This window comes from Strix aluco, chromosome Z (assembly GCF_031877795.1).
Source record: "Strix aluco isolate bStrAlu1 chromosome Z, bStrAlu1.hap1, whole genome shotgun sequence".
NCBI lineage: Eukaryota > Metazoa > Chordata > Aves > Strigiformes > Strigidae > Strix > Strix aluco.
This window is the reverse complement of record NC_133971.1, coordinates 34,096,790-34,121,732: the sequence shown is the minus strand read 5'-3', so window position 1 is coordinate 34,121,732 and position 24,943 is coordinate 34,096,790. Positions and strand designations below refer to the sequence as shown.

General features: G+C 39.7%; 1 protein-coding gene across 1 annotated transcript; it reads right to left on the bottom strand.

The window, feature by feature from the left end:
* On the bottom strand, nucleotides 1–24,609 carry LURAP1L (leucine rich adaptor protein 1 like). The gene is made up of 2 exons (XM_074812303.1): nucleotides 24,043–24,609; nucleotides 1–914 (listed from the first exon to the last, which is right to left on the bottom strand). Exons 1-2 carry the CDS (start codon nucleotides 24,265–24,267, stop codon nucleotides 540–542), a joined length of 600 nt encoding a protein of 199 aa, XP_074668404.1. The 5' UTR covers nucleotides 24,268–24,609; the 3' UTR covers nucleotides 1–539.
* Nucleotides 24,610–24,943: the final 334 nt, after the last annotated feature.

Genomic DNA, 24,943 nt, shown 5'->3' with positions numbered 1-24,943 from the left:
AAAGTTTAAGATACTTTATATTCCAAGTTAAGACAGCTTAACAGAATCAAATATCATTGCTTACAAAAGAAAAAGCATTTTGTAGAGGTATTTTCAAGGTTCATATTTAAGGCTCAGTAAGATCAATGTCTTTGGAAAGGCCAAACTTGGTAGTCAAGAAAATTTACCACAACATATATTTATCAGAAGATATTTTATTGCCAACAAATACAAAATTATTGCTGTCATTCACTCAGTGTCTCATTTTAAAGATAAAGCTTTTCCTTCACCACTTTTAAAGACCTGTAAATACAGCATTGTAAAACATTAAAACAAAAAAAGAAAAATTGCAACAATAAATTAAAAAAGGTGAGGAGGAGGAAAGCCCAACCCATCAAGGAGCAAATGTATTAGAAGCAACAGAAAAGTTATGAAGTGGAATCAAAGTATCATATGATATTTTCCTTCCAAAGAAGTTTGGGGTTTTGCACATGAAACAAAATAGCAGCAAAGAAAAAGGATAAGTACAAGTGCATTTGTGTCCCATGAACTTGTTTTTATTATCCAAAACAGTAGTACTCATCAGAATCAATTTTGGGATGCTTATGCAGAGGCTGTGAGTCCTCCATAATAGAAGAATCACTGAAATGGTCCATATCTGAAGGGGTTTGGTGACCAGGGACATCATCCACTAAGGTGTCCAAATAACTCCCCACTGATATTCCATCCAGTCCATCGCTACAGTCTTGTAAGCTGTTACAGCTGCCGTGGAGGGATGTGTCTTGACTTTCCAGCAAGCTGCACAAGCTGCCACTCAAACTGCTACCTCTGCTGGCAATGGCCTTCTCTTCAATCATCCACTTGATTGATTCAATACTTTCATTGATGATGAGTAGCTGGCGCATAAGCTTCACATCAGTGGCTCGGAGATTAACCTACAAGGCAAAAGTGATTAAAAAAATACTAATTTTCTTCAAATCAAACTCGAGGTAGCAGGCTGAAAGCAATGAACGGGTTAAAGAAAAACACAAAAAATCCACCTTTCACAGGTAGGACAAATCTATTTAAATAATTAGTAAAAAAAAACCCAAAAACCTAATGCTATACTAATACTTTCAATATAGTTCAAGTGTGAACCTGATCAGGCTACCTAAGCAGTTCATTAACAGGAATGCTAGTGAATGACAAGACTTGTACACAAAATAGTACAATGCTATTTAGATGAGAAACACAGCTGCTATGACAGCTCTTGGGGATAGCATTTCATTATTCAGAGAAGCAAGAGGCAAACTTATTTCCATTTACAATTACCCTAAGCTACTTAGCAGATCAAGGCAGCTAAGCATTTACACCAAATTATCCTTATTACGGCTTCTTGGGTAACCCAAAACTTTCAGATGTGCATCATTTGAAAAAAGGCTTGTGGACTTTTAACTTTTATTCACACTACACCTGAATTTATGTTGCAAGATGCTGTATAAATCTCTGAGAGTTGAAATATTGAATTTACTGAAACCGTAAATTTCAAATTATTTAAACCCATATTAGATGAAGGTGATGAGTTCACAGTCAACCATTTATTATAGATTAACATAAAGAACAAAAACTTGCAAAAAATAACTAAATAAAAAATACACATTAAGCACAAAGTCCTACTTTCCAACTTAGCTGTGGTGTTTGACGCATACACACAAAAGTGTTAATGGTAAAGCACAGTGGAATATTACAGTGCTGCATTTCACAGACAAGTTAACTGACTTCATGTTTTACTTAACAGACAAACTTTATAAGCCACTGTTTTACTCAAATTTCCACAATGAGGTTACACATGAAGGTGAGGCTTTTATTTGTTGCTTCTTTCTTTTCATCTGAAACATCACAAGTGTTGGCAAAAAAAAATCTGTGTGACTTCCTATTCATCACATGAAACAAGTGAAAATACTGAACAGGCAGTCTGGCAAACTGAAGATGATTCCAGGTTTGACCATAACAAAGTGTAGAAAGCCAGAAGCTATTTCCACCCATACTGTGAAAAGATAATGATAGTTTGTGACCTAATCAACTATCCAGCCCTTTCCAACAGCACCTCAGCCCTGCTAAATGTTTGTACATTACAACAGACACACTTTCTGTCTCATCACTGCCACAGTAAGACCTCCACCTAGATGAACTTTTGCCATAGTGTCAACATAGGGCATGCATGCTTAATACCATTGGAGAAAAGACACTACTCATTTTAGATTAACCCATAGGGATAGTCTAGCATGTAATTTGTGTCATTTTATCACATGTTCTTACATCCTCTAACTGTATTAATCAAATACATGCAGATATGTCACTGCTTTAATACATGCATTTTGAGAATACTTTCCCTTGTGTATAATTTAAGTGTACTTCTCTACAAAAATGTGTGCCATAATGTCTGATATATACACATATATTACATGCTTTTCTTCCATAGGGCACTAACATCTTAACTTTCAGGTCATTAATTCAAAAAAGACAATACAGTGTATTGAAAATTTGAACATCCTCACTCAGTTAAGAAATAAGGAAGATCTGTTATGCCAGACAACAGACATTTTGTGTTATTCTCCAAGTCCACAGCCATTGTACAGAAAAACAGCACCTGTATTGTTCATCCAAAATGGACTGGAATGGAATCGGTATTCTCAAGGAAGCAAAGACTACATCTTGTTTTGCCAAAAGTACAATCTGGACATTGTTTTTTCCATGCTCAAATGCCATCTTCTCAAAATCCTAAATTACACTGACCTGGTACAGTTCAAAAAGTTTTCTTAATGTATTTTATTCTATTAGATACTGCAGAAGACTGTACTGGCTCTGGCTGGGATGCTTCATAGCAGCTAGTACAGTCCTGCAATCTATATGTGGGACTAAAACAGTGTTGATAGCATATCAGTGTGTCAGCTGCTTCTGAAGAGTGATTGCACAGCACCAAGGCCTTTTCTGTTTTTCACTCTGCACCCTCAGTGAGTAGGATGGGGCTAGGAAAGATGTTTGGAGAGGACAGAGCTGGGATGGTTGACCAGAACTGAGCAAAGGGATATTCCCTGACATTTAATGTTGTGCTCAGCAATAAAACATGTGGGTTTGATCTTTCAAATGTAGCAGCTGCTTGGGGACTGGCTGGGCATCAGTCTACTGGTGGGAGATGGTGAGTGACTGAATTTGCATCACTTGGGTTTTTTTGTTTCTTTCTTTCACTTATTAAACTGTCTTTATTACAACCCTTCTAATTCTCTTCCCCATCCCACAGGAGAGGGAGAGGGAAGTGAGTGAGCAGCTGGTGAGTGCTTAGTTCCTGACTAGGGTCAACCCAACACAAAGATATTTCAAGCTTTGCTCGTAACAGAATATCTGTGTAACTCTCATATGTATTCTCAGTCTCCTTCCCCAGTCCCCAGAATGATTTCTAAATTATCCTCAATCCAGTATCACAGGATTTAACATAGCTAACCTGGTACTGTGCAAAATAGATTTACCATTCATTGTTTTAATAATACTGCCTATCTATCATTGTTCCAGATGTGAGGTTCTGAAAACAGATTGACCATTTCATAGCCCTCCTGCTCAAGCCGGTTCCTCTACCCCTACCCATAAATCACTATAAACCATTTGCTGAGCAACTAGGCTGTCATGAAAGCAGTAAATTACCTGACTTCTCAAATGCAACTACAGACTTCAGCAACTTGCTGCATATAAGCAATCTTGGAGACAGCAAATTTCCCAAAAGGCTGATTAAGGAAATGTTTAAGAGAGCTAGCACCAACAGGGCTCTAATGAAACAGACCCTTTTAGACAAAGTAGGTATCTCATATATTTCAGATTCAGTTCACAGGAAATTATTTTTTGCTCTAAATAAACCCACAACTTCAGCATTTCTGTGGAACGGCCTTACTGGGAGTAAATCTTTGCATTTCTGCGTACTTGAGTCCTTGTCCTCCAAGCTACCCATATCCAAGCTACCTTGTTCTAAGCCTCCCGTATCAAGAATGTGCTTTTCCTAAAGCAAACATTAAAATGTAGTCCACCAAGCATCATCTTTCTTTATTATGCTTTACTTCATCATCTGCTTGATAACACAAAGATGTCACTACAACATTTCTTGCCTCTTATCTGCTTTAGCCCAGACACAATCACATTAGTTTGTACTCATGTAGCTGCAATCCATGTAACTGTTGGAGTAAACGAGTCAGTTCCAAAATGGTCCAACTAAAGAGACTAAACACAATGAAATCTCATCAAGTTTGACAACTCCATTTGTTATGCACAGTAACAGGTGCATTTCAGAAATAAACTAAACAGGGTGTATCATAGGTAATATAGGTATTTCAGAACAGTTTCTACAGCTGCACTTAGAATTAAAGGTTGAGCACAGCACCACCATAGGGAAGGTGTGTGTGAGTATGTATCAGTCCTCAGCACAAACTTGTGCTGTACAGAGGAAATTAATTGTGTCTAGAAAGCAAAAAAGAAATTCTGGTTACAGACTAGCTTATATATCTTTCTGCTTAGTTTGTATGATCACAATAGTGCAGATACCATGAAGGACTGTAAATGTTTAACATTAAACAGTTAGTCATGGCAAAGAAAATAATGAACTTAAAGTGACAGCACCTTTCAAGTAACACAGTCTGGCAGCATAGATGGACAGAACAGATTAGCATTCAGACATAACCAGATCTTCAGTCTGGATGGGATAACTGGCCTAAACACCTGTCTGTGCCTCCCTCCCTCTCATACTGTTCTAACAAGATACTTCTTCCTTACACAACTAGCCTTGCTTATGGTCTTCCATAGTAATATGTACAATATTGTCATAATTTATTCAAGAGAATTTATATAAATAAAACATATGGACATCTGTGTACATATACATATACACAGATAAATACAAATATTCATGTTATTTTTATATACACAGTGTTTTTATAAAAGGACTTCACTAGGTTATTGGTTTTAGAATAAAGCTCTTAATGACTAGAGCTGTTAACAAAGACAATTATCGCTTCCTGGCAGTCACCCAAAATGGTGCATTAGCTTCCCTAGCCTGGTCACTTTGCTTTTGATCAAAGCCACACTTACACTCAGACTATGGGCAGAATGGACTTGTGTTTTCCTGCTGCATGTTCTGCAGACACAGCTTCCAGTTAACTCCAAACACAGCTCCTCTTCCCCTCAAAAAATTACATAGCTAAATATTATTTCAATATAGCTTCAACATAGCTAAAAATTATTTCAATATATCCTTTTAATGTATCAAAGCTGTCTGCAACTCTAGTTCCCTTCTGCAGATTACTTTCTTTTCGATTCCCAGGGTCATGTGCTGCTGCTGCTTCTTTTAACTACAAGAAGACTGCAGAGATATTAATGGCAACCATAAAACACGGTATGAGGAAAAGATAATCCTAAGTTTATTTAAAAGACATTAGTTTTGTTTTTTCCTCAATACCTTTATGTTGTGTGCTGTAAAGAGCCTACTAGTAAAAGGAATGAAAATGAGTGAGCCTGAATAACAAGGTATTTCCTTCAAGATAAATCTTTTAGCCAGAGGACAGTAAAATAAATCACTATGAGACACAAAATCTTAAACTTACAAGTTAATGGATTCAGGGAGCTATTTAAGTCACTCAGCTCAGAAGCTCTGCTCTGCACAGGATCTTGAACAGGACTCAAACACTGATCTAGGGTTGGCTACTGTGGAATCTGTGTTTCTAAAGTTTTATAATTTTGGACAGATATTCCACAATAAATGGAAGTTGGATGGAAACAGTAGCAAAATACAGTGCCTTATTGAAAGCCACTAAGAGGTTTAGCATGTGAGCAGTCTTGCAGAAGAGAGCTAACATGTGAAGAGGTTAGATGAAATGGGCACTTGTGCTGATTCCATCTGTTGTTACACACTGCCATACCCCTTTCTATCACCCATTTTACAAACAGAATTTCAAACCAGTAGAATCTTTCCATGCCAAACAGATGTGTGTGTGACCACTATGGCTTAGGAGTATTAATGCTACTGGTGTTTTCTGTTTTCTAGGGTGTGTCAGAGACAACTTTCCACTTTTCCATTAAATTTCTTCTATTTCCCATGTCATTCAGGATAAAGAGCTTTATGGTTACCCAGATGTGCCTACCTCTCCTTTCTTTTTTTAAAGGCAGATTACCTCAGTTTTCCATGGAATAATGAATTCCATTAATTCATTTGAGATGTAACAAAAACAAAATTAAAAATTAACAATCAATGATCAATTAAAAATTTGTTTTGAATTCTGAGAAGTCTCTTTCTTCACAAAAGCTAACCTTATGCCACTTTATTCTGGTGTTACTTTTGCTATTACAAACACTGACTGACAATTTTTAAAGTAACTAAGAAAATTAATTCCCAAGGAGAAAGGTGAGAATGTGAAAAATAAAATAAACATTAGCTGGCAAAGTTGAATTATCTGAGTCTTAGGAAGATACCGATTTAGTAAGCAGATATAAAAGGATATAAAGCTCATCAATAAAATTTCGTCAACCAATTCTGTGAGAGAATATACATTACAAGTTAAAAAGACCATAGGCAACCTAAAGTCCAAAATTCAGAATTGTGAATGTAAGCATTGTTTAATTGGAGTGACTAGATAACACGTTTACAACAGAGGTGAGTGTAGTCACATAAACAGGCTTTGTTTATTAAGCAACCACCATAAAGCATGAAGCATGCCACATGGAGGTTAGCAAATTCAGAATGATATTACAATAGCTTCTCAACACCAGTGAATAAAAAAATACTTATTTTTCCATTTAACATGTCTAAAATAAACCCACAAATGATAGATAAGAGACAAATGTCTGCTCCTTAAATACACAGGATGATTAATAGGCTGTGCATGAGCTTTGTCCTACTTTAATTAGTACATATGCATGTGCATGACTTTAAACCTCTTGTCTACTCAAAATTGTCCCCCTGGTTCAGAATGTTTGCATTGGTTTCTTCATATAAATAAGCCACTTTGGGCACGGGTATTTCAGGATCAAGGTGAAAAAGCAGAATGCTTAGACTGACTTCTGAATTTGAACACAATCTTCAGCATCACCTGTCAAAAAGCCAAGGAGCTTTTATGTGACAGAGCATAAGAACACAGGTTTACTATCCTTAGCTGGAAGGCATCATCTATGCACAGGTGGAACTGCAACTGCTTGTGGGAATGCTTCACATACACTCCACCACAAAGTCCACTAGCTTGGATTAATTCAGGCACTACCAATAATTCAAATTAACCAATCAACCTGACACTGTATGTGAGCTCTTTCATTTCTTCAATTTCTTCATAAGCAGAAACAATGGAGGTGGTGACAAAAGTCTGGCGGAGATGAGACTGTCTGTGAGTCAAGGTAGGTGATCTGGTGTTCATCATTTTACCATGTGTGTCTGACTGTGATTTACCTCACATTTATTTAGGTAAATTAAATTTCAGACAACAGCGACATACATAGATCAACAGCTTTTTGCACATCTGGTTTCTTTCAGCATGTACTTGTGTTATAATGTACTGCTGGGACATTTTCCCATTTCTTTCCTCATGTTTTTTAGGCTTGTGGTAATCTTCAGACAACTAGGGAGCACATACAAAAGCTACATAAACAAAAGTTAAATTTATGTTGATTTGTAGTTGCGGTTTACTGATCTAGTCTATTTCTGCAAATTGAGCAAGTTACACTGACCTTTTTCAGCTGTACGTCCATAATGAGTCACAATAAAAACATTATGGCAGATTACAGAAGCAGTCTTGATTGCCTACTTTTTGCCGCCTTTTGCAAAAGAGATTATTTATACTCTTGTTTCTCTTGAAGACTCCAAAATTGTTAAAACCCTCATAGTAGATTTTTAGGCAGTGTTCATTACACTCACTGAAGTCCCAGCTGTTCAGAAAGCAAGCAGTCTTGAAGTCTTCAGCTTCTGTCTGCGCCCTTGACCTTGCTAGTTTAAAAAGAAGCACTAGCCTAGTCATCTTGTTTCAATGTGCTGCAGTTCCAGTGCAATCCTCCACCAAATGGTTACGACAAATATTTCTACAGGTCCTTTAGTAAAATTTGGCAGCAACATAACATAGCTTTGTGAAGAGCGTTTTTTAACTACGAAGGAGAGACAGTGTAATTCAACATCAGCCAGAAGAGGATTCTCCTTCTGTAAGCAGAGCTTACTAAACACCCATTAGCTAAATCAAGGAAGTGGGCAGGTCAGATCTGAGACACCACCAGAATAATCAGGAGACAGAGCAACTTCATGAGGGAGCAGGTTAGCTCAGTAAGCAATGAGTGTAAATAATTTAATGAACAGGTTTCAAGGACATTTCTTGCAAATATATGAACAAAACATTATGCTAGTATGGTTATCATCTGGTATAGGAAATTACAGTATTGGTGATTTACATTTCTCTTACACCACCATATTTTAATATGTTGATTTTATACATACTAATTGATCCCCTTCAGACTTGAAAGGAAAATACATGCCACCAAGTTGTGCACTTGTTTAATTGCATTATACTGGGAACTGTCAGTGTTAGGTTAATGGTTGGACTAGATGATCTTCAAGGTCCTTTCCAACCTAGTTAATTCTGTGATTCTGTATATCTGTAATAAAAACGTGGCTCTTAAAGCTTTTTTCCATGTCACTGAAATGTGCATGATCCTTTCCTGTGGAGTATCTGTGGGCAGCCAGCCATTTTTATTAATGCTTAGTAAAATCTCAATGATTTGGATGAATCATTCACTCAGTAGGATATTTTTTTTTAACATTATACTATTTGAGATATCTTGTATGCTTAAGCATAATACAAAATTCTCAGGCCAAAAATCTTTTTTTGCTTGTTTATTCTAGTTTTTTTGGCCATCTTTTTATTTTATTGTGAAAAAGAAAAAAACAATTTAAATACCTACTTAGTAGATATGATCATGATTATCAGAGAGAAACATGCTATAGATCAGAGAACAAGTAGCAGGAAAAAAATAAAGGTTAGTTAAGTCCCTATTTCATCACCTCCTGCCCAAACAAAATAAAAGCTAAATCAGCTCTTTAAATATGGAAGCATCACAGAATTCAGGGAAAGAAACATCCAGCCTCAGAAGGATGAATTAATATAAAACGAAGGTCCTGATTATTTAAAGCTTAGTTGAATGAACATGAAAGGGAGCAGTGAGGAAATGTAGGCATTTGAGAAAAGCAAAAAGCTTCTAATACTATGGGAAGTTTTTACTGAATGTTTCCAAATATCCCATACTGTTGTCATAAAAGCAGCGTCTGACCTTAGAAACGTATCTACTATGACAGAGGTGAAAATGTCCAGAAAAATCCATACTATGGACTCACATATGTTGACAGACAAGATAATACCACTGCAAACATTCAGGTCAATATGCAGTGGTAACAATCGGCTGTGGGTGTCAGAAAGTGTTACAACAGATGGACGATCATAGCATCATTATAATGTGTTCTGGACATGAGCCACAACACAAGACTGTACATGTCTTCCCTACTGACATGAGACAGCACTGGGGCTCAATAGCATATTTAGATTTTTTTTCATTGATTTCACTTTCTGGCTTATTTATGCTTGTCTTGACCAATACACGCTCTTAAAAATACAGTGCAAAAAATGGATAAAATATTTCTTCATTCCTGAATTAGATTTGGTTAATGAGCACTCCAGACCTGCTCATCCCTTTAAAATGAAGTAGTTTTAATATTGGCACTATGTAAGTACACTCAAAAGCACAGAACTAAAATAAAAGTGAAAGAAGATAATGGGTTTTGCTTACTGCTATATTCAAAGTTTGAAACATTGTTTTTATGGAGACAACAGTGATCCTCACCTCATTATTACTGTTAAAAAAAAAAGAAAAAAAAAAAAAAAAAAGGGAAAACCCCCCAACTTGTTTCATTAAATCAGAGCCAAGACACAACAATATTACAATATTACTACTGAAGACAAATCTGTACTTGCTTGAAATTCAAGTCTGCTTTCACAATACCATTGGAGAGAAACGTAAGATTTAAAAAAATTAAATTCTTTGCCTGAATCTCCCCAGATTTCAAAATGGGATTCTGCTTGTAATACTTCTGTGGCTCTGTAGATGGGGTAGGTCCTGTTAAAAGCATACTTTTAATCTAACAACACAATCTTTACTAACGGCAAACTCCTGTCCAATTTACTGAAGGTTTATCTGAGTATGAATAAAAAGGAACTTCAAGACAACCTTGTCTTGATTTTTCAGTTTCCCATGCTCTGCCAGCAAGCAAGTGTACAAGAAGCTGGGATGAAGCATGGCCAGGACAGCTGACCCAAACTAGGCAATGGGCTACTCCATATCATAAAATGCCATGCTCAGTATATAAACTGTAGAGAGTTGTCTCGGGGGGAGGATGACTGCTCTGGCACTGGTCAGTGGGTGGTGAGCAATTGCATTATCACTTGTCTTTTCTTGGGTTTTATTTCTATCTTTTTGTTATATTCCTTTTATAACAATTATTGTAATATTTTATTATTACTATTGTTATTATATTTTATTTTATTTTCATTATTAAATCATTCTTATCTCAATCTGTGAGTTCTACTTTTTTGTTTGTTTGTTTTTTCCAATTCTCCTCCCTATCCCACTGGGAGAGGGGAGGAGTGAGCAAGCAGCTGTGTGGTGTTTAGATGCTGGCTGGAGTTAAACCACAACATGAGTCAACATCTTATCAAATAAGTTTTGGGGTTTTGTTTCCTTAAGTTTAATCTGTGCACTATTTGAAGTTGTGTGTCTTTCAGATTCAGCCTTATTTTTTCTTTAGAATGAAAAACCATCCAAATCTCCCCATTGGTGTATTACCATGCTGCTAAAATATGGTTCATACACAGGCTTTGTGCCCACCTGAATGTACTAGCAAATTTGAGATCTATCAGATAAAATGAAGCAAAGTTGTCTATTTTGAGTCTTTCAACCAAAAATATCCATCCAACTTATAGATCCAGATACCTATAAATAGTTCTTTTTCACTCACTAAAAAGGCATCAAACAGCTAGCAGCTAACCTGCATCTGGGATCTCTAAGTTAAAAAGCCAGAAGAAAACAAGAGGCTAGAACCATTTTTAGCAAGCTGAAACACTCAATTTGGCCATCACAACTAGCCAAGCAGGCTGCTGCAGGCTATACTAGCTGCAGCTTTTGAGCCCTTTTGGCTCAAAAAGCCCAAAGCCCCTTTTTCTCCTACAGAACACACTGCAGTAATCTGTTCTGAAGGTCACGAGGCATGATTATCCAGGTAATAAAGTGAAAACATATATTAAAAACTCAATAATCAGAAATCCTATGCTTCTAGCCAAGGGCATCTCATAAGACGGCAGCAGCAGTAATCAGTCATGAACTATAAACTTCAGGGAAAAACCAGGTACTCTAGGTACCAGTCTTTCCATATTATTTGATCCCTCCTTTGATCAATAGCCATCATCCACACCATGTGTTGCAGACATCAGCTTCTCCTACATCACTCTAGCTCATGTCATATTGCTCTTTTTATACCTAAACTGCTCTTAGCAAAGATTTCTACATAGCAAACTACTGAGGCAGTGTGGCTTGATCCTAGTTCAGAAAAGAGTATTAATCATAACTATCAAAAGAGGTATTAGTAGAGAGGGAAGGAATCAAGGTCATTGGTTAAATTTCCCATTTCTCCTATTGAGGAAATACTAGCTACTAAGCTAGTTGGGGAGCAGAAATAAGGTGCAAGACTTGCACTAGATGGCTAGGAAAAGACAAATATGACCTTTGCCAACATTCAAGAGTGACCTGGGAAGCAAGAGAACTAGACAAGGAAATCTGGGACAGAACAGAGTTGGACTAGAAAAGTATGACTGTATTTGAAAAGAGCTGGTTAGGACTCTTCTGAAGTAAGTCTGACATTAAACTTCAACAGAGTAAAAATTAATAAAAATTAAGGAGAGAAATGACAAAAGCTTAAACATCACATTGTTGTTTGGGTTGCATTTCTTTCTCCTCTGAAATGGGAGGACTACTGCTCTGCACTGGTGAATGCATAACCAGCTACAGGAATTGATGGCCACTGTGAGCTACCTCATCTGCCTATGGGGAAAATAGCAACTGTGCTGTGTTTCCACTGCATTGCTCCAGTCACAGCAACTACTGGTAGGTGCTAAAGGAATAGATAAATTCCATGGATATTTGAAGTTGAAGAAAATTACTGTTGCTTTGGCATGCTAGTAGTACTGCTCTTTTCTTGCAAAGAGGCTTTCTCCTCTACTGTTGCAAGATTTACAGTTTTCTCCTACAAATCCTGTAACACTAGGAACCTGTCACAGGCCACCACTTGAGACTGAAATATTTCAGTGTATGGCACAATTATCTCATGATATATGGCTAGCTATTAATGGTTGCAATGGTTCAAGTGGCCCTGTGAAGGCAAAATCCACTTGCAGCCACAGATCAGAAAAAGTCCTCTAAAAATTATTGTTCTGGCTTCATGTTTGCTCCTCTCATTACTGTATAGCTTTGAGAAGACTAGAACAATAGTCTAAGGTCAGAGTTTACAGTGACTCCTGAATGCCTTCTTGAAGTTTTCATGGTTTTGTGCAGACCCATCCAAATTCTGTTAGTCAGAAAACCTGACTGTCCGTGGAAAAGATTCTTCAGTACTAAACTACATAAAAACACTACATTGCCACTGTTTTCTTGTCAGGTACTTTGTTCTAAACACACATTGTTTGGCTTTGTCCAACAGAGAAAAGTGTCGGTATTAGCAGCCAAACTTAGAGTACAAATTCAGGCTTGTGGTATTGCTGGAACAGGTCTTCTCCAGGCAGTTTTCCAAACTGTGGCAGTCTCATCCCAGGAAGGACACTAGATGTTCACTTCGCTAGTTTTCTGAAGAGGTGGCAAACCAATGTAGATTCTATTTCTGCTTACACAGAAATGCTTCGCAGTTTTCTCTTTGCTGTCAGAACTGTTTTTCCTAGCCATTTATAATTATTGCAAGGGTCAAGGTCAGAATCTAAAGCTTTGTAAATTAAAAAAAAAAAAATCTTTTCACCACACAGTATTGAGAGTCATGTCCAATGTTATGTCTCATAAGCACATATTTGAGTTACAAAATGCAGTGCAACCATTTAAAAGAGAACATTTCTTTAAACCAGTGGAAATTCTGTAGGAAGTCAGGAAAAAAAAAAAAAAAAAAGAAAAATGCAAAGCAACAGAGCTGTTCTACCTTTGTACCTTTGGGTAAAAACATGGGAGCTTGGAAATGCTCAGCACATTTGTTACATTGTACTTCTTGGACGTTTCTTCCTGCTCTATCTAGAAAGAGGTAGGTTTCATAGCCAAAGCAGCAATGCAGTAAAATGATGCTCCTTCAGGAAGCATTTCAGTCATGAATGCAGCTGGTATCTAACAACAGTGAACAAAATTACAAATTAAGCCAGTACAGTGTTTATAAAATTTGAAACTCCAAGTAGTTAAAGAGCAATTTAGCATTGCTTTACAGGTACTAAATGCTTTCACTTCACCTGGCACTGCACCCAGCAGGGCCATACAGTATTGCAAGGAGTTTATTTTACAGCATAGCAAACGAAACATTCCGGTAACTTTTCCTAGCAACTTAGCTAGTTTGTGTTTCCTGTTAATTAGCAAAATGTGCCATACCATTTCTTTGACAAAATGCAAGTATTAAGAAACACCAGGTTGGTGGGGAGGCAGAAGGATTGCTGAGAGCAGGGTTGCACAGCTGTGCCACTATTGTTCTTCTCCATGTTTATGAAAGCTCTGGGAGGGGTTGCATATTCTGACAAAACAGTAGCTAACTTTAACAGCTGACATACTCTCTAGTGTCCTCTCCTTATCTCCTTTTATGAAGGAAGGAAACTTCCTTTGGACCAACTTCAAGGGGCGAATCCTCAGACACATTTTATTCCACACGCTCATCCACAGGTAGGCAGTTAGTGGGACTCACCACTGGAAGACACCACAGGGTATTTCTGAAATAACTGACCATCTGAATATGCTCCTAGATTTGAAAGAACTTGAGCTGTGTTTTTTATACCTTTCAAAGGTGTAATACGTATGTATTTTGGTCACCCTCCAGTCTAGGATTCCTTTCAGTTGGTTATCATGAACACTTCCCCGACACAGTCAGCATCTCTTGAAGCTTGCAAACTGCTCAGGTATGTGGCTGAACAGCTTTTCAGAACTTGTTGAAGAGACTGGACCCACTGGTCACTTTGGACACAACTCAGTTCTCACTAGAGACAGACATTTGAGTCTCTTTAACCAAGTAATAAGTGATAGGACAAGAGGGAATGGCCTCAGGTTGCACCAGGGAAGGTTTAGATTAGATATTAGGAAGTATTTCTTTACAGAACAGGTAGTTAGGCATGGGAATGGGCTGCCCAGGGAGGTGGTGGAGTCCCCATCCCTGGAGGTGTTCAAGAGGTGTGTTGACATAGCGCTGAGGGATATGGTGTAGTTGGGATCTGTCAGTGCTAGGTTAATGGTTGGACTAGGTGATCTTCAAGGTCCTTTCCAACCTAGATGATTCTGTGATAGAAAGACATCCATTGACAGCTAAGCTGCAAATGACTGATGACAAAGAGAAAGCATGTTAAAAGCTGGAAAAAAGAAGGAAGATTATTTTGATATAGTTAAAATCTTTCTCCAAACCACATCCTTGAGTACTGGTTACTTTACAAAATAGAGCCTAGACATGTTGCAGGCACAATCCTTAGCGATGTTTTAATTTGACAGAAGCCACTACATAACTGTGAATTCAACAACTACTGAATTAAATATCCTAGTCCGGTACCTATCTACTACAGAAAAACAAATAGTAATACCATGTGGATTACAATGCAAGTGTTTCAATGGACGCATTAAAAAATACTGTCTCTGTCATTGTAGGTTTTACTCCTAGCCCAGCTACAGCTTGCTACAGACTCAAAATAAGAGTATACTTGGCTCTAGGAATACCAAGACCATTTGTATACTCTGTGAGTCATGGTACAGAGTAAAATCAAGTTCAGAAAGCAACTTACCCTTGGGTCAAGGCTTACTATTTCATAAACAGCATTACTACAGTGAGTATAGGCACAGAAGGAATTCCAGTTAGATCTGGTTTATATCCATTCAGCTGATAAAGGAAGAGCCTCTCACAGTCATATCCTTAACTGCAAGGTACAGATGTGCAGGGATGTTTTATCTTCTACATTAAAGAAACATCACTATTTTAATTATTAATCTCCTCCTTTGCTTTTATTGCAGCCATATGTTTCAGAACAGATATTTCAACCTCTTCCTCAAACTCTGTAGCAGTCACTTCTATTCAGTTCTTTCTCCAATCCTTCTCTAGTCCTTGAACAACTTATCCTGTCTTCCACAAAAAAGTTAATGTTTTTCTTAAGTGGTCGAAAAGACCAAGATTCACAGGTTTAAAATTCTTAGTTCTATGATTCCCTTTAGGCATTAACTAAAGTTATCCAATGACAAGGATGATATTTCAAAACTGTACTTGAAAACAACTGTACAAGGTCAGCAAGACAGAACAGCTTAAGTGACCAAAATACATATGGACTTTCTTAACAAGAAAGAAAACAGACATAATGTCTAACAGAGTTTGGTTTTTTTGTTGGTTTTGTTTGTTTGTTTTCTTTCTTTTTTTTTTTTTCTTTCCCCTTAGCATTCAGAATATTAATCAGCCAAAACTGAGTAATCTTGTTCTTCAGAATTGCTGTGCTGATGGAAACCCTCACACATCAGTCCAAATTCAAGTTTCTCCTGCCTCTTTCTTCAGTTGCTTTTAACAGCTGCAGTTAACAGTTTCTTCAGCATTGTAAATAATGTAATACCTTTCCAACAAGCCTGAAAAAAGCCTTTTTTGTTGCAGTTATTTTAGAGCAATATTTAGTCAAGTTACTTCTGAGCCATCACAGCTTATAAAGTCATCAGTTTTCTATATATCTCCAGTACAGATCGTTAGCGTTCACAAAAACCATGCTAAAGTTTCAAGCACTGCCTGTTACCTGTATTTCAGTAAGAATTTAAAAGTATCTATACAGAAGATTACAGACTGTGTAGGGGACAGATCCTCTGATCCGAGGTGGCCTAGAATTGCTGCCCAAGTAGTTACTGACTTCTCAGATTAAGAAACTAAATGATACATGGATGCCACCTCAGGCTCCAGTTGTCCGACTAGATACCAGGTCCCATTCCACATCAGTAAGGACAAGTGGGTGATTGAAGCCAAGATTCAACAGAGAGAACAACTGGCATGAAATCAAAATGTAATCCACCACGGGTAAATGTTTGTGACTGCTTGTGAGAGTGAGGGCTGGAAAACAAAGGCTACAAGTCTGCCTTCTTAACAAAAAAGTTCCCCTTTTGTTATGAGATTGCCCATAATTTTCTCTTCAGAGTTGTTCATCTTTACAAACAGTAATCAGAGAACCATCTTTTGGAATTGCTTGGATATAAGATGCCCAACTTCCATGGTGAAAATCCAAGAGAGAAATTGCACCCAATTTAATTAAATTTCAATTTCTTTTCAACAGCTCAGATCCTCTGCCTTTTCACTCCTGTAACTTCATCCTCATTTGCTCCAGATTCCAGTATCCAGCCTCTGTCCCAGGACACAGACAGAAATGAAACACAGGAAATAAATGTGTCCACTGTGGAAAGCTTACTAGGTTTTGAGCCTGAAGGCAGAGAATAGACAGAGGATCTTGTAACCTTTAAAAAATGAATTGAAAATGTATCCTTTTTCTTTATTTACTATTGTCTATTTACTATACTACTACTTTAACTATTAACTATTGTCAGGAAGAAAAAAAAAGTATTGAAGAGTAGAAATGCACTTGTTGGCCATCACCTCTGTGCAATATATGTATTTGGTACTGTGGATTTCAAGTTTTTCCTGCTCACACACGAAAGAAACTTTTGAATTACTGTTAAACAGAAGTATCCACAAAAAACAAACTATGCATACAAAATGATTATGATCAAAGGGATGAAGAACCTACCTTGTGAGGAAAGACTGAAGGAGTTAGATCTTTTCTCTCTAGAAAAAAGAAGTCTCAGAGGGGACCTCATTACATTATTCCAGTAGTTAAAGGGTGGCTACAAAGAGGATGGAGGCCCTCCCTTCACAAGGAGTGTGGTGGTTTGACCTTGGCTAAATGCCAGGTACCCACCAAGTCGCTCTATCACTTCCCCCCCCTTCTTTTTTTTTTTTTCGCAACAGGGCAAAGAGGGGAAAGAAAATAAGATAGGAAAAAACCCCCAACCCTTGTGGGTAAAACAAAAGCAGATTTAATATAAGCAAAGCTAAGCAAAGGTCCGCACGCGGAAGCAAAAAAAAGAAAACAGATTTATTCTCTACTTCCCATGAACAGGCAATGTCGGGCCTTCTCAGGAAGCAGGGCTCCAATACGCGTAGTGGTTGCCTCGGAAGACCAAGGGTAACCCCACTCCCTTCATCCTTTCTCCCAGCTTTATACTGAGCAGACGTCATATGGTCTGGAATATCCCTTTGGTCAGTTCAGGTCAGTTGTCCTGGTTGTGTCCCCTCCCAAGATCTTGTCCATCCCACTGTCCTCCCCCTGGTCACGTGGAGCCACATGGAGAATACAAGGGTCAACAGGTACAAGTTGTACCGCAAGAGGTTTCATCTTGATATAAGAAATAATATTTTTACAGTGAGGACAATCAATCACCAGAAAAAACATGCCAGGGACATGGTGGAGTTCCCATTGCTGGAGGTTTTCAAGATGCAATTGGACAGCGTGTTTGATAATCTCATCCAGGCTCCCTTTCCAATGAAAGGTTGAACGAGATAATATTTGAGGTCTCTTCCAGACCAGGCTATTCTATGAAAATCATGCTGTTCTGCTGATTTAATCAGAAAGTTTGTAATCTGTTTGCTGAAAGTTATTATTAGTCACTTAAACTGTAGAGCTCTATGCAGAAGGGGTTTAGTCTTCACGTCTTCTGTTACAAACTGTCAGCAGACTTTAAAAAGCAACTTCAAAGGCAAAATGCTTCCTCTACCTTGAAACAAAGTATTCAGGAAAGAAACATCATGAAACCATAATATATGTTCTTCGAAATAATGGCTGGCAAAAGTCTCACTGTACATGGCCAGTCCAAATGGAAGTCTTGAGTGAAGTATCCCTGACATTGCTGCGACGATCCATACACAAGACAGAAGCACTTGTACTGAAGTATTTCACACTGATGCTGCTAGGTAAGGTATCACCAATGTTTCACAGACTTTTGGTCAAGCAATAGCTAATAATGTATAGCACATATTCATCTGTACTTCCTGGGGACTTAAAACCTTCAGTGCCTGCTATAGCTGAATGAGAATGGCCAGAAGCAGTGACTGAGTGCAACATAGAGATGTTCCACAATTCAAATCCTTTTGCCATGTTTAAATACGCATTAATTTAAATAACTTTGCTCACCTCATCCTTCCAAAGATGATCTGAAAAGATGGAAAGCTTGACAACGTTCTGGTATTATAATTAGATTGCAATTTTTTCTTGCTAGATTTGTCCATTTTCCCTAAGGATCAATCTACAAATCCCTTTTAACCTGAGTATCCTGGTATCACTGCCCAGTCTGCATTATATGCAAAAATTACAAACTCCTCACCACATCATGCAAATTGGAGGGTATGAAGGAAAGAATTCATTAGCAAGATCCAAGATTACCAGCTTCGTCAGTGAACTTCAGGAGAGCTTGGGGAAATAAGTTGATTTCTATTTCTGTATGCCTTCTTTCTACTTCTAAGAGCCTCACTTTAGGGATTCACTGAATAACTGCGCACTAAGAAACCAAGGTTAATCAAACCCTCCTACACAGGCTTGAGGCTTAGCCACTAGTAATTTTATATTTAAGATTTTATCTTCAATCAAGTTTTTAGGCAAAAATTCCAATTAATCTAACAGAAAAACCAGCATCTGATACACAGCTTTGCACTGCTGACTAGACACACTGAACCAGATCTTGGCTTCAGTTAAGTCAATTGATGTTATCATACAAAACAGTGAATGTAGCAGCCTGTACCTACAGCATCTGTTAAAGAGATGTTTCAACTCATAGTTGTTGACTTTTTTAAAAGAGGTTGTTTAAAGAAACTAATAAAGGCAGACCTCCCCACAACTGTGGTTCTAATAAATCTAAGCAAATCTAAAATTGTTCAAACTCTTAAGAGCTGGTAAAATAGAGTTATAGCAGCTCTGCCCTCCACCCTGCAACTTCATTTATATGGAAAGGATAGGTAAAGGGTTAGGAATAGGGAAAGGAAAAGGACTGGCATCATAATGATCCTATTTGCCTTAATTCCAATCAGTAAAAAGTACTTTTACTTTTGCTTCATCTTGTCTGGGCTCCATGTTAATTAGTCTTTTAAAAATAGTTATACTGAAATAGAACTAGGAGAGCAAAGGGGGAGAAATCTCAACTAATGAGAGAGAATTGGAATATGCCTCTATCTCAAATAGCTTTAGCGTAAATCTGACAAGCTCAGCTTCTTAACAATAGGATTGTTTCCATTTCTTTATCCCTTCACCCTAAAAACTGCTGCACTCAGAATACCCAGTTTGGCCTTCAGACTCATTAACAATATTTGATTCTCAGTGGCGTTCACTGGAAGGAATCTCATCTAGAAGTCCCAGCACTGCCATTTACCCCTCACTTCCAAGACACAGTTTAGCTTTTCTGCCTGAAATATTTTCATGCAAAGCATGCTATTTTTTTTAATTATACATCATGCAGACTATACTCTGTTTAGCTTTTTCAGCTTTCAAAGAGGCAATAAAGAGTTGATTTGGGAAACTTTTGAACAAAGAGGAAAAATACCCCACCACACTCTTTTTCTTCAAGTGTTAAGGAAAATCTCCCTTTGAGTAATCCCAGAACTTGTGAAGGAGAAATGAGGCTTCTGAAGCAGTATCATTTCGGGCTGCAGAATGAACCTCACTGATTATTTACTGCAGTGTGTTGCTGTTGAAGTCAAATGTATTGAATGGTGACCTCAGGAGCATGATACACCAGAAACAGTGGTGCAGCTATAAAGGGTTATTATTAATCCCCCAGTGGAAGATTCCACTTAAAATACCAGAGAAAGAAAGAGTTTAACATTAACACTGCGACAAATTTCATACTGAATAAAGGGCACATCGGCTAGTAACAGGCAGTCATCACATCCTAGGCTGGCCAGAGCACAGTGTTTTGACCCACACTAGCAATTACATCTTGCTTCTCCTGTTACTTGATGGCCTTGTGCCTCAAAGGTTTACAGGATCCAACACAGTCTCCATCATTACTGTAGTGGGGAAAACTGAAGGTAAAGAAAGGGAAGGACACCTGGCTGAACAGGTCCACATTTCAAGAAAGATACTCCGTGGTGCTCTGTGTGTAATCCCACTGACTACCAGCAAAATTAGGCTTAAGTGGAAAAGAACCACACACTGGGAACAGCAAAGGGATCTGAAGAAGCAAGATGCGAGCCTTCAGGCCTTCGGCCAGATGTACAATTGCCACCCACACAACACACAAACCACCGATCTGTCAGGTGCTTTAACTCACAGCATTTCCAAGTCAAATATTGACACGATAATATGCTTATCTCTTAACATTCCCCTTCAGCAGATGACACAGGGGAGGTAATCACTTCCACCATTTCAACCATGCTTTTCCAGGCCAAGGACATGGCAACTGGATGAGATAAAAGTTCTCAAAGCTTCCACCATCTCTCTCTTCCTCAGAAGTATCCAGTCCAACAGATATCGCTACTTTGTTCTGAAGTGAGATAAGCCCTAACTTCTCATATACAAGATGGACGTAAGAAGAGAAGATCAGTTTCTTTGGAAGGACAAAAGTATTCACTGACAGGAAAGGAGATGGCCCTACAGTTTTAAATGAACAAAAACTTCTGCCTACTTCCACTCCTGTATGTTTTAATTTCCTCTGGCTACTGGACAGATTATATGCTGCCTGAGCTGACTTGGTATCTACTCCCAAGCTTTACGAACAGGTTCAGGTATGCTTCCCTTGTTCTTTACTGTCAGGGGCTAAACAATAGGATGTCAAGGGAACACCATGATTTAAACGCAATTGTAAGTCAAAACATGCTAAGGCAGTATCTATAAAATTGCTTTGTTTGTCAGATTTAGTTGAAATTTGTCAGCACAGACGCAGTCATTGTGACAAATAGCCGTGGGAAAGGACACAAGTTGAGCTGCATAATTGCACAATTTGTATAAAGCCAAGTTTAAAACAAAAAACTAAATAGAAAATATCCACATCTGTCCAAAATATTATTAACAAAAACAAGAATACAAGAAGATAATGAAGCAGTAACGCTTAGCATATGTCAGCACAGTAACCAGTGTCAAGTTTTTTATATGTGGATAGAAAAGCCTGAATAACCTTGTTTTGTAAATACTTACAAAATGTTTGTCTCAAGTCTGAAACAACCAAGCAAAAAACTCACAGATGTGTCTATTCAAAGTGGGCTGCAGATGTTGCCATCATAGCACAACTAGAAAAAGATAGCTTGGTGAATGACACTTGGTTTTCTAAACTTCTAATCTTTTCCATTTTCTGCATCTGTTTACTACTGCAGCAGCTATAAACTACTTTTCTACATGTTCAAGGTCTCTTAGGCCTTTAAGCCAAGGCAAAGGCTAATATGTTGCAAAGAGGTGCGAAATAAGCTGGATAGAAGTTTTGGCTCTGTTCTAGGAGTAATGTGTAGAAAAAAGAAAAAGAAACATAGAAAGAAAAAGTAAAAACCTGACGTTGCTCTTAAATGATCAGATCCGTACAATGTCACAAAGAAAACTGCATATGGGAAAGTGACAGATTAAGAATTTGACAAAACTTGAAGGATTGAGGAAAATCCTTAAATTGCTAAAGCAAGTAGAGGAAAGCCCCAGGAAGACAGTTCACTTTCATGCTCTGGATTACAGAAGATAGCTGAGAGCATATGAAATACATAGACAGAGTACTAATACTTCACCTTTTACAAGCAGTCGTTATATTGGTGGTTTAATGAGCGTACAGAGACTAGAAGTCAAACAGGAAGAGACGTGTAACAGAACTCCCCTTATGTAGCATGATCAATGAGGTCAGATGTGAAAGTCAGACATCGAAGTGACAAAGAACTGGAGAGGTCAAGGATGTTGGGACTAAAACATGTTCATGCTGAGGGCAGGGAGGGAAAACAGGGAAACTGGATGGCAGGAGGAAGAAGAGGCAAAGTAAAGATTGTGACATGAAACTTGCAAGTGTAAAGCCGGTGAAGAGACCAACTCGAAAGGAATAGGTGATGGGGGCAAGTCACTTGTTCACCCCCGTCCTTTAATATGCCTAACTGTCATGATATGTCTAGACAGTCATGCCAAGAACTCTGGCTACCATATTTGTTTCCTATGTAGTCCAACATTCCTAACAGTTTTACATTATAAGCTACCTGCAGGTCACTCTACAACCCTTGTGCAAGTTTAAAATTCAAAAATAAACATGACATATGCTGATGATGTGGAACTTGGTGTTAAAACTGAAATTCACAGTGATTGTTACACCAAAATACATTGACAGTTTGATTTGTGACGATTTCTTAAACCATATGAAGCCAAACAATAGGGTGATTTATAAATTACCTCTCAAGATTAAGGTCATCATCTTGGCTATTAACTTTCAGAATATCCATTCTTGACTTTCCTTCTCCCCTATCAAGCTTATTCTTTGAAAACTTTTACAAATCCACCCACCTTTTGCTTATATATATATATATATATATATATATATGTAAGGTTGCACAGGGACTGATTGTATGGCATTATACTTGTTCACATAGTAGAAGATTGCTTTGACTGCTGTAAATGCTGAGTTCCAAGATAGTTGCATAAAGTCATCTCAACATGTTGCCAGCAAAATCGTCATCCAACAAGATCAAACTCCATACTGTTTTCAAATAAGCTTAGTGGCAAGAGTTATGGAAAGGGCTGCTACCAAAGAGAGTCTTTTGAGATCTCACATAACAATTACACCCTAATACAAGTGGAAGCCAACTATGCTTACACATCTGAAGTACTCTGCATTGTCAGAATCGTATCTGCTGAGTGTTCACTAGTTGCTTGCAAAGAGTGGTTTTCTGGTTTGCTTTAAAAAAATGAAGCCAGTTTTACAGCATCATCAAAAGATAAATCATCAAAAAATTGAGATGGTGACATACAAAGTAAGACAAGGACCTGCATTAAGATAGTAAACAAGTCAGAAGTTCAGAACTAAATACAGCATGGTCCCGTCATAGACCACTGGCAAAAAAAACCTCTCAGCCAAATTATAAATAGTTGTTTGTTCAAGAATTACAGTGCAACTTCTGTAAAGTCTGGAACAAAATAAGTCCCTGAAGACCAATGCCCAGAAATAGAGTCACTGAAGACTAGGCCAAATTTTCACCCCCAAAACATCCAGCGTCTTTTTTTGGTATTAATCACCAGCAGGAAACAGGTGCGATGCAGAAAATGCATTTACAACAGAGAGCGGTTAGTGCGTTATTTCGTTTATTGAAACGCCAGCTTTCAGTACTTTTAACGAGCTGACAGAGGAACAGAAGCCAGCAACGAGTCCACTCCACAGAAGCCACTCTGCGAGAGAGCGCCAAGTCGCACTCCCTCACCCGAACGGCCTCCTCCTTACCGGGGCAGCAGCGGAGGTCGCCGCCTCCCCGCTGCCACCTCGGCGGCACCGGCCCGCGGCGGCCGCGGCGTGGCCACACCGGAGGGATGCGGGGCGCCGGCGCTCGGCGGCGGGCAGCACCGCCTTCCTGCGTCCGCGCCGGGTCGCAGGGTGGGGGGAAAGCCCTCCGCGTCGCCGGCCGACCCTGCGGGGAGCGCTGCCCACGGAGGGCCGGTGCCGCCGGGAGGGAGTCAGCTGTGCGGGAGGGCTGCGAACGCTCCGAGCGCTGCCGCAGGGCCCTCCGGCCAGCGCCCGGCTACTCACCATCTCCTGCCTCAGGAGGTGAAGTTTCGTCTCCAGCCTGGCCAGGGCGGCGGCGCGGCGGCGGCGGGGGCCGGGGGCCGCGGCAGTGCCGCGGGCTGGCGCAGCGGCGGCGCCGGGGCGTCCCGGGAGGTCCTCCCCGCGCAACGGCCGCGCCAGGCTCTCGGGGACCTTGCGCCCCAGCTTTTGCTCGACGTCGCGGAGGTCTGGCGGGGCGCTGGGCTCCATGGCTTGCCCCGGAGGGGCCCGCGGCGGCGGCGCCGGCACTACCCGCGGCCGCCCGGCCGCTGCAGGGGCGCGGAGGCGCGGTAATCCGTGGCAGCGCCGGGACCGGCGGCCGAGCCGCGCAGGTGAACCGGCGCAGACATGGGGATTTCCTGGGCGAACCAGCCCCCCGCCCTTCCCCGGCCCTCCTTTGCCACCGGGTGCAAAGACGAAAGCAGGCAGGCGGGGGCGACGGAGAAAAACTCCCCCTAAGCCAAGGCGGGGCGCGCCCCGGCCCTGCTCCGGCGGCGGCGGCACCGCGATGCGGCCCAGCAGCTGCCGCCCGCCCCGAGCACCGGGATCCGAATCACCGCGCGTCGCGGCCGGCTGCAACTTTAAAGCCCGCTGGCAGGTGGAAGAGACGCGGCGCGGCCCTCCTACCGTAATGCCTGGAGAAGAGGCGCGGCACGGCGGCGGCGGTACGGCGGCCCCGCACGTCGGGGCATGCGACCCCCGCCCGGGAGCGGCCGGCCGGGGCCTGAGAGCAGCGTGTTCCTTCGGGGGAGGAGGAGAGGGAGGGGGAGAGGGAGGGGGAGAGCAGAGGAGAGGAGAAGAAAAAGAAAAGCGAAAAAGAGAAAAGAAAAAGTGAGAAAAAGAGAAAAGAGCAATGGAAAAAAAGAGAAAAGAAATAAAGTAGTCT

Coding starts and splice junctions, on each gene's coding strand:
- LURAP1L (XM_074812303.1), bottom strand. CDS start 24,267: ATGGAGCCCAGCGCCCCGCCAGACCTCCGCGACGTCGAGCAAAAGCTG. Junction 915..24,042: donor ACCTCCTGAGGCAGGAGATG/GTGAGTAGCCGG, acceptor TTTGCCTTGTAG/GTTAATCTCCGAGCCACTGA.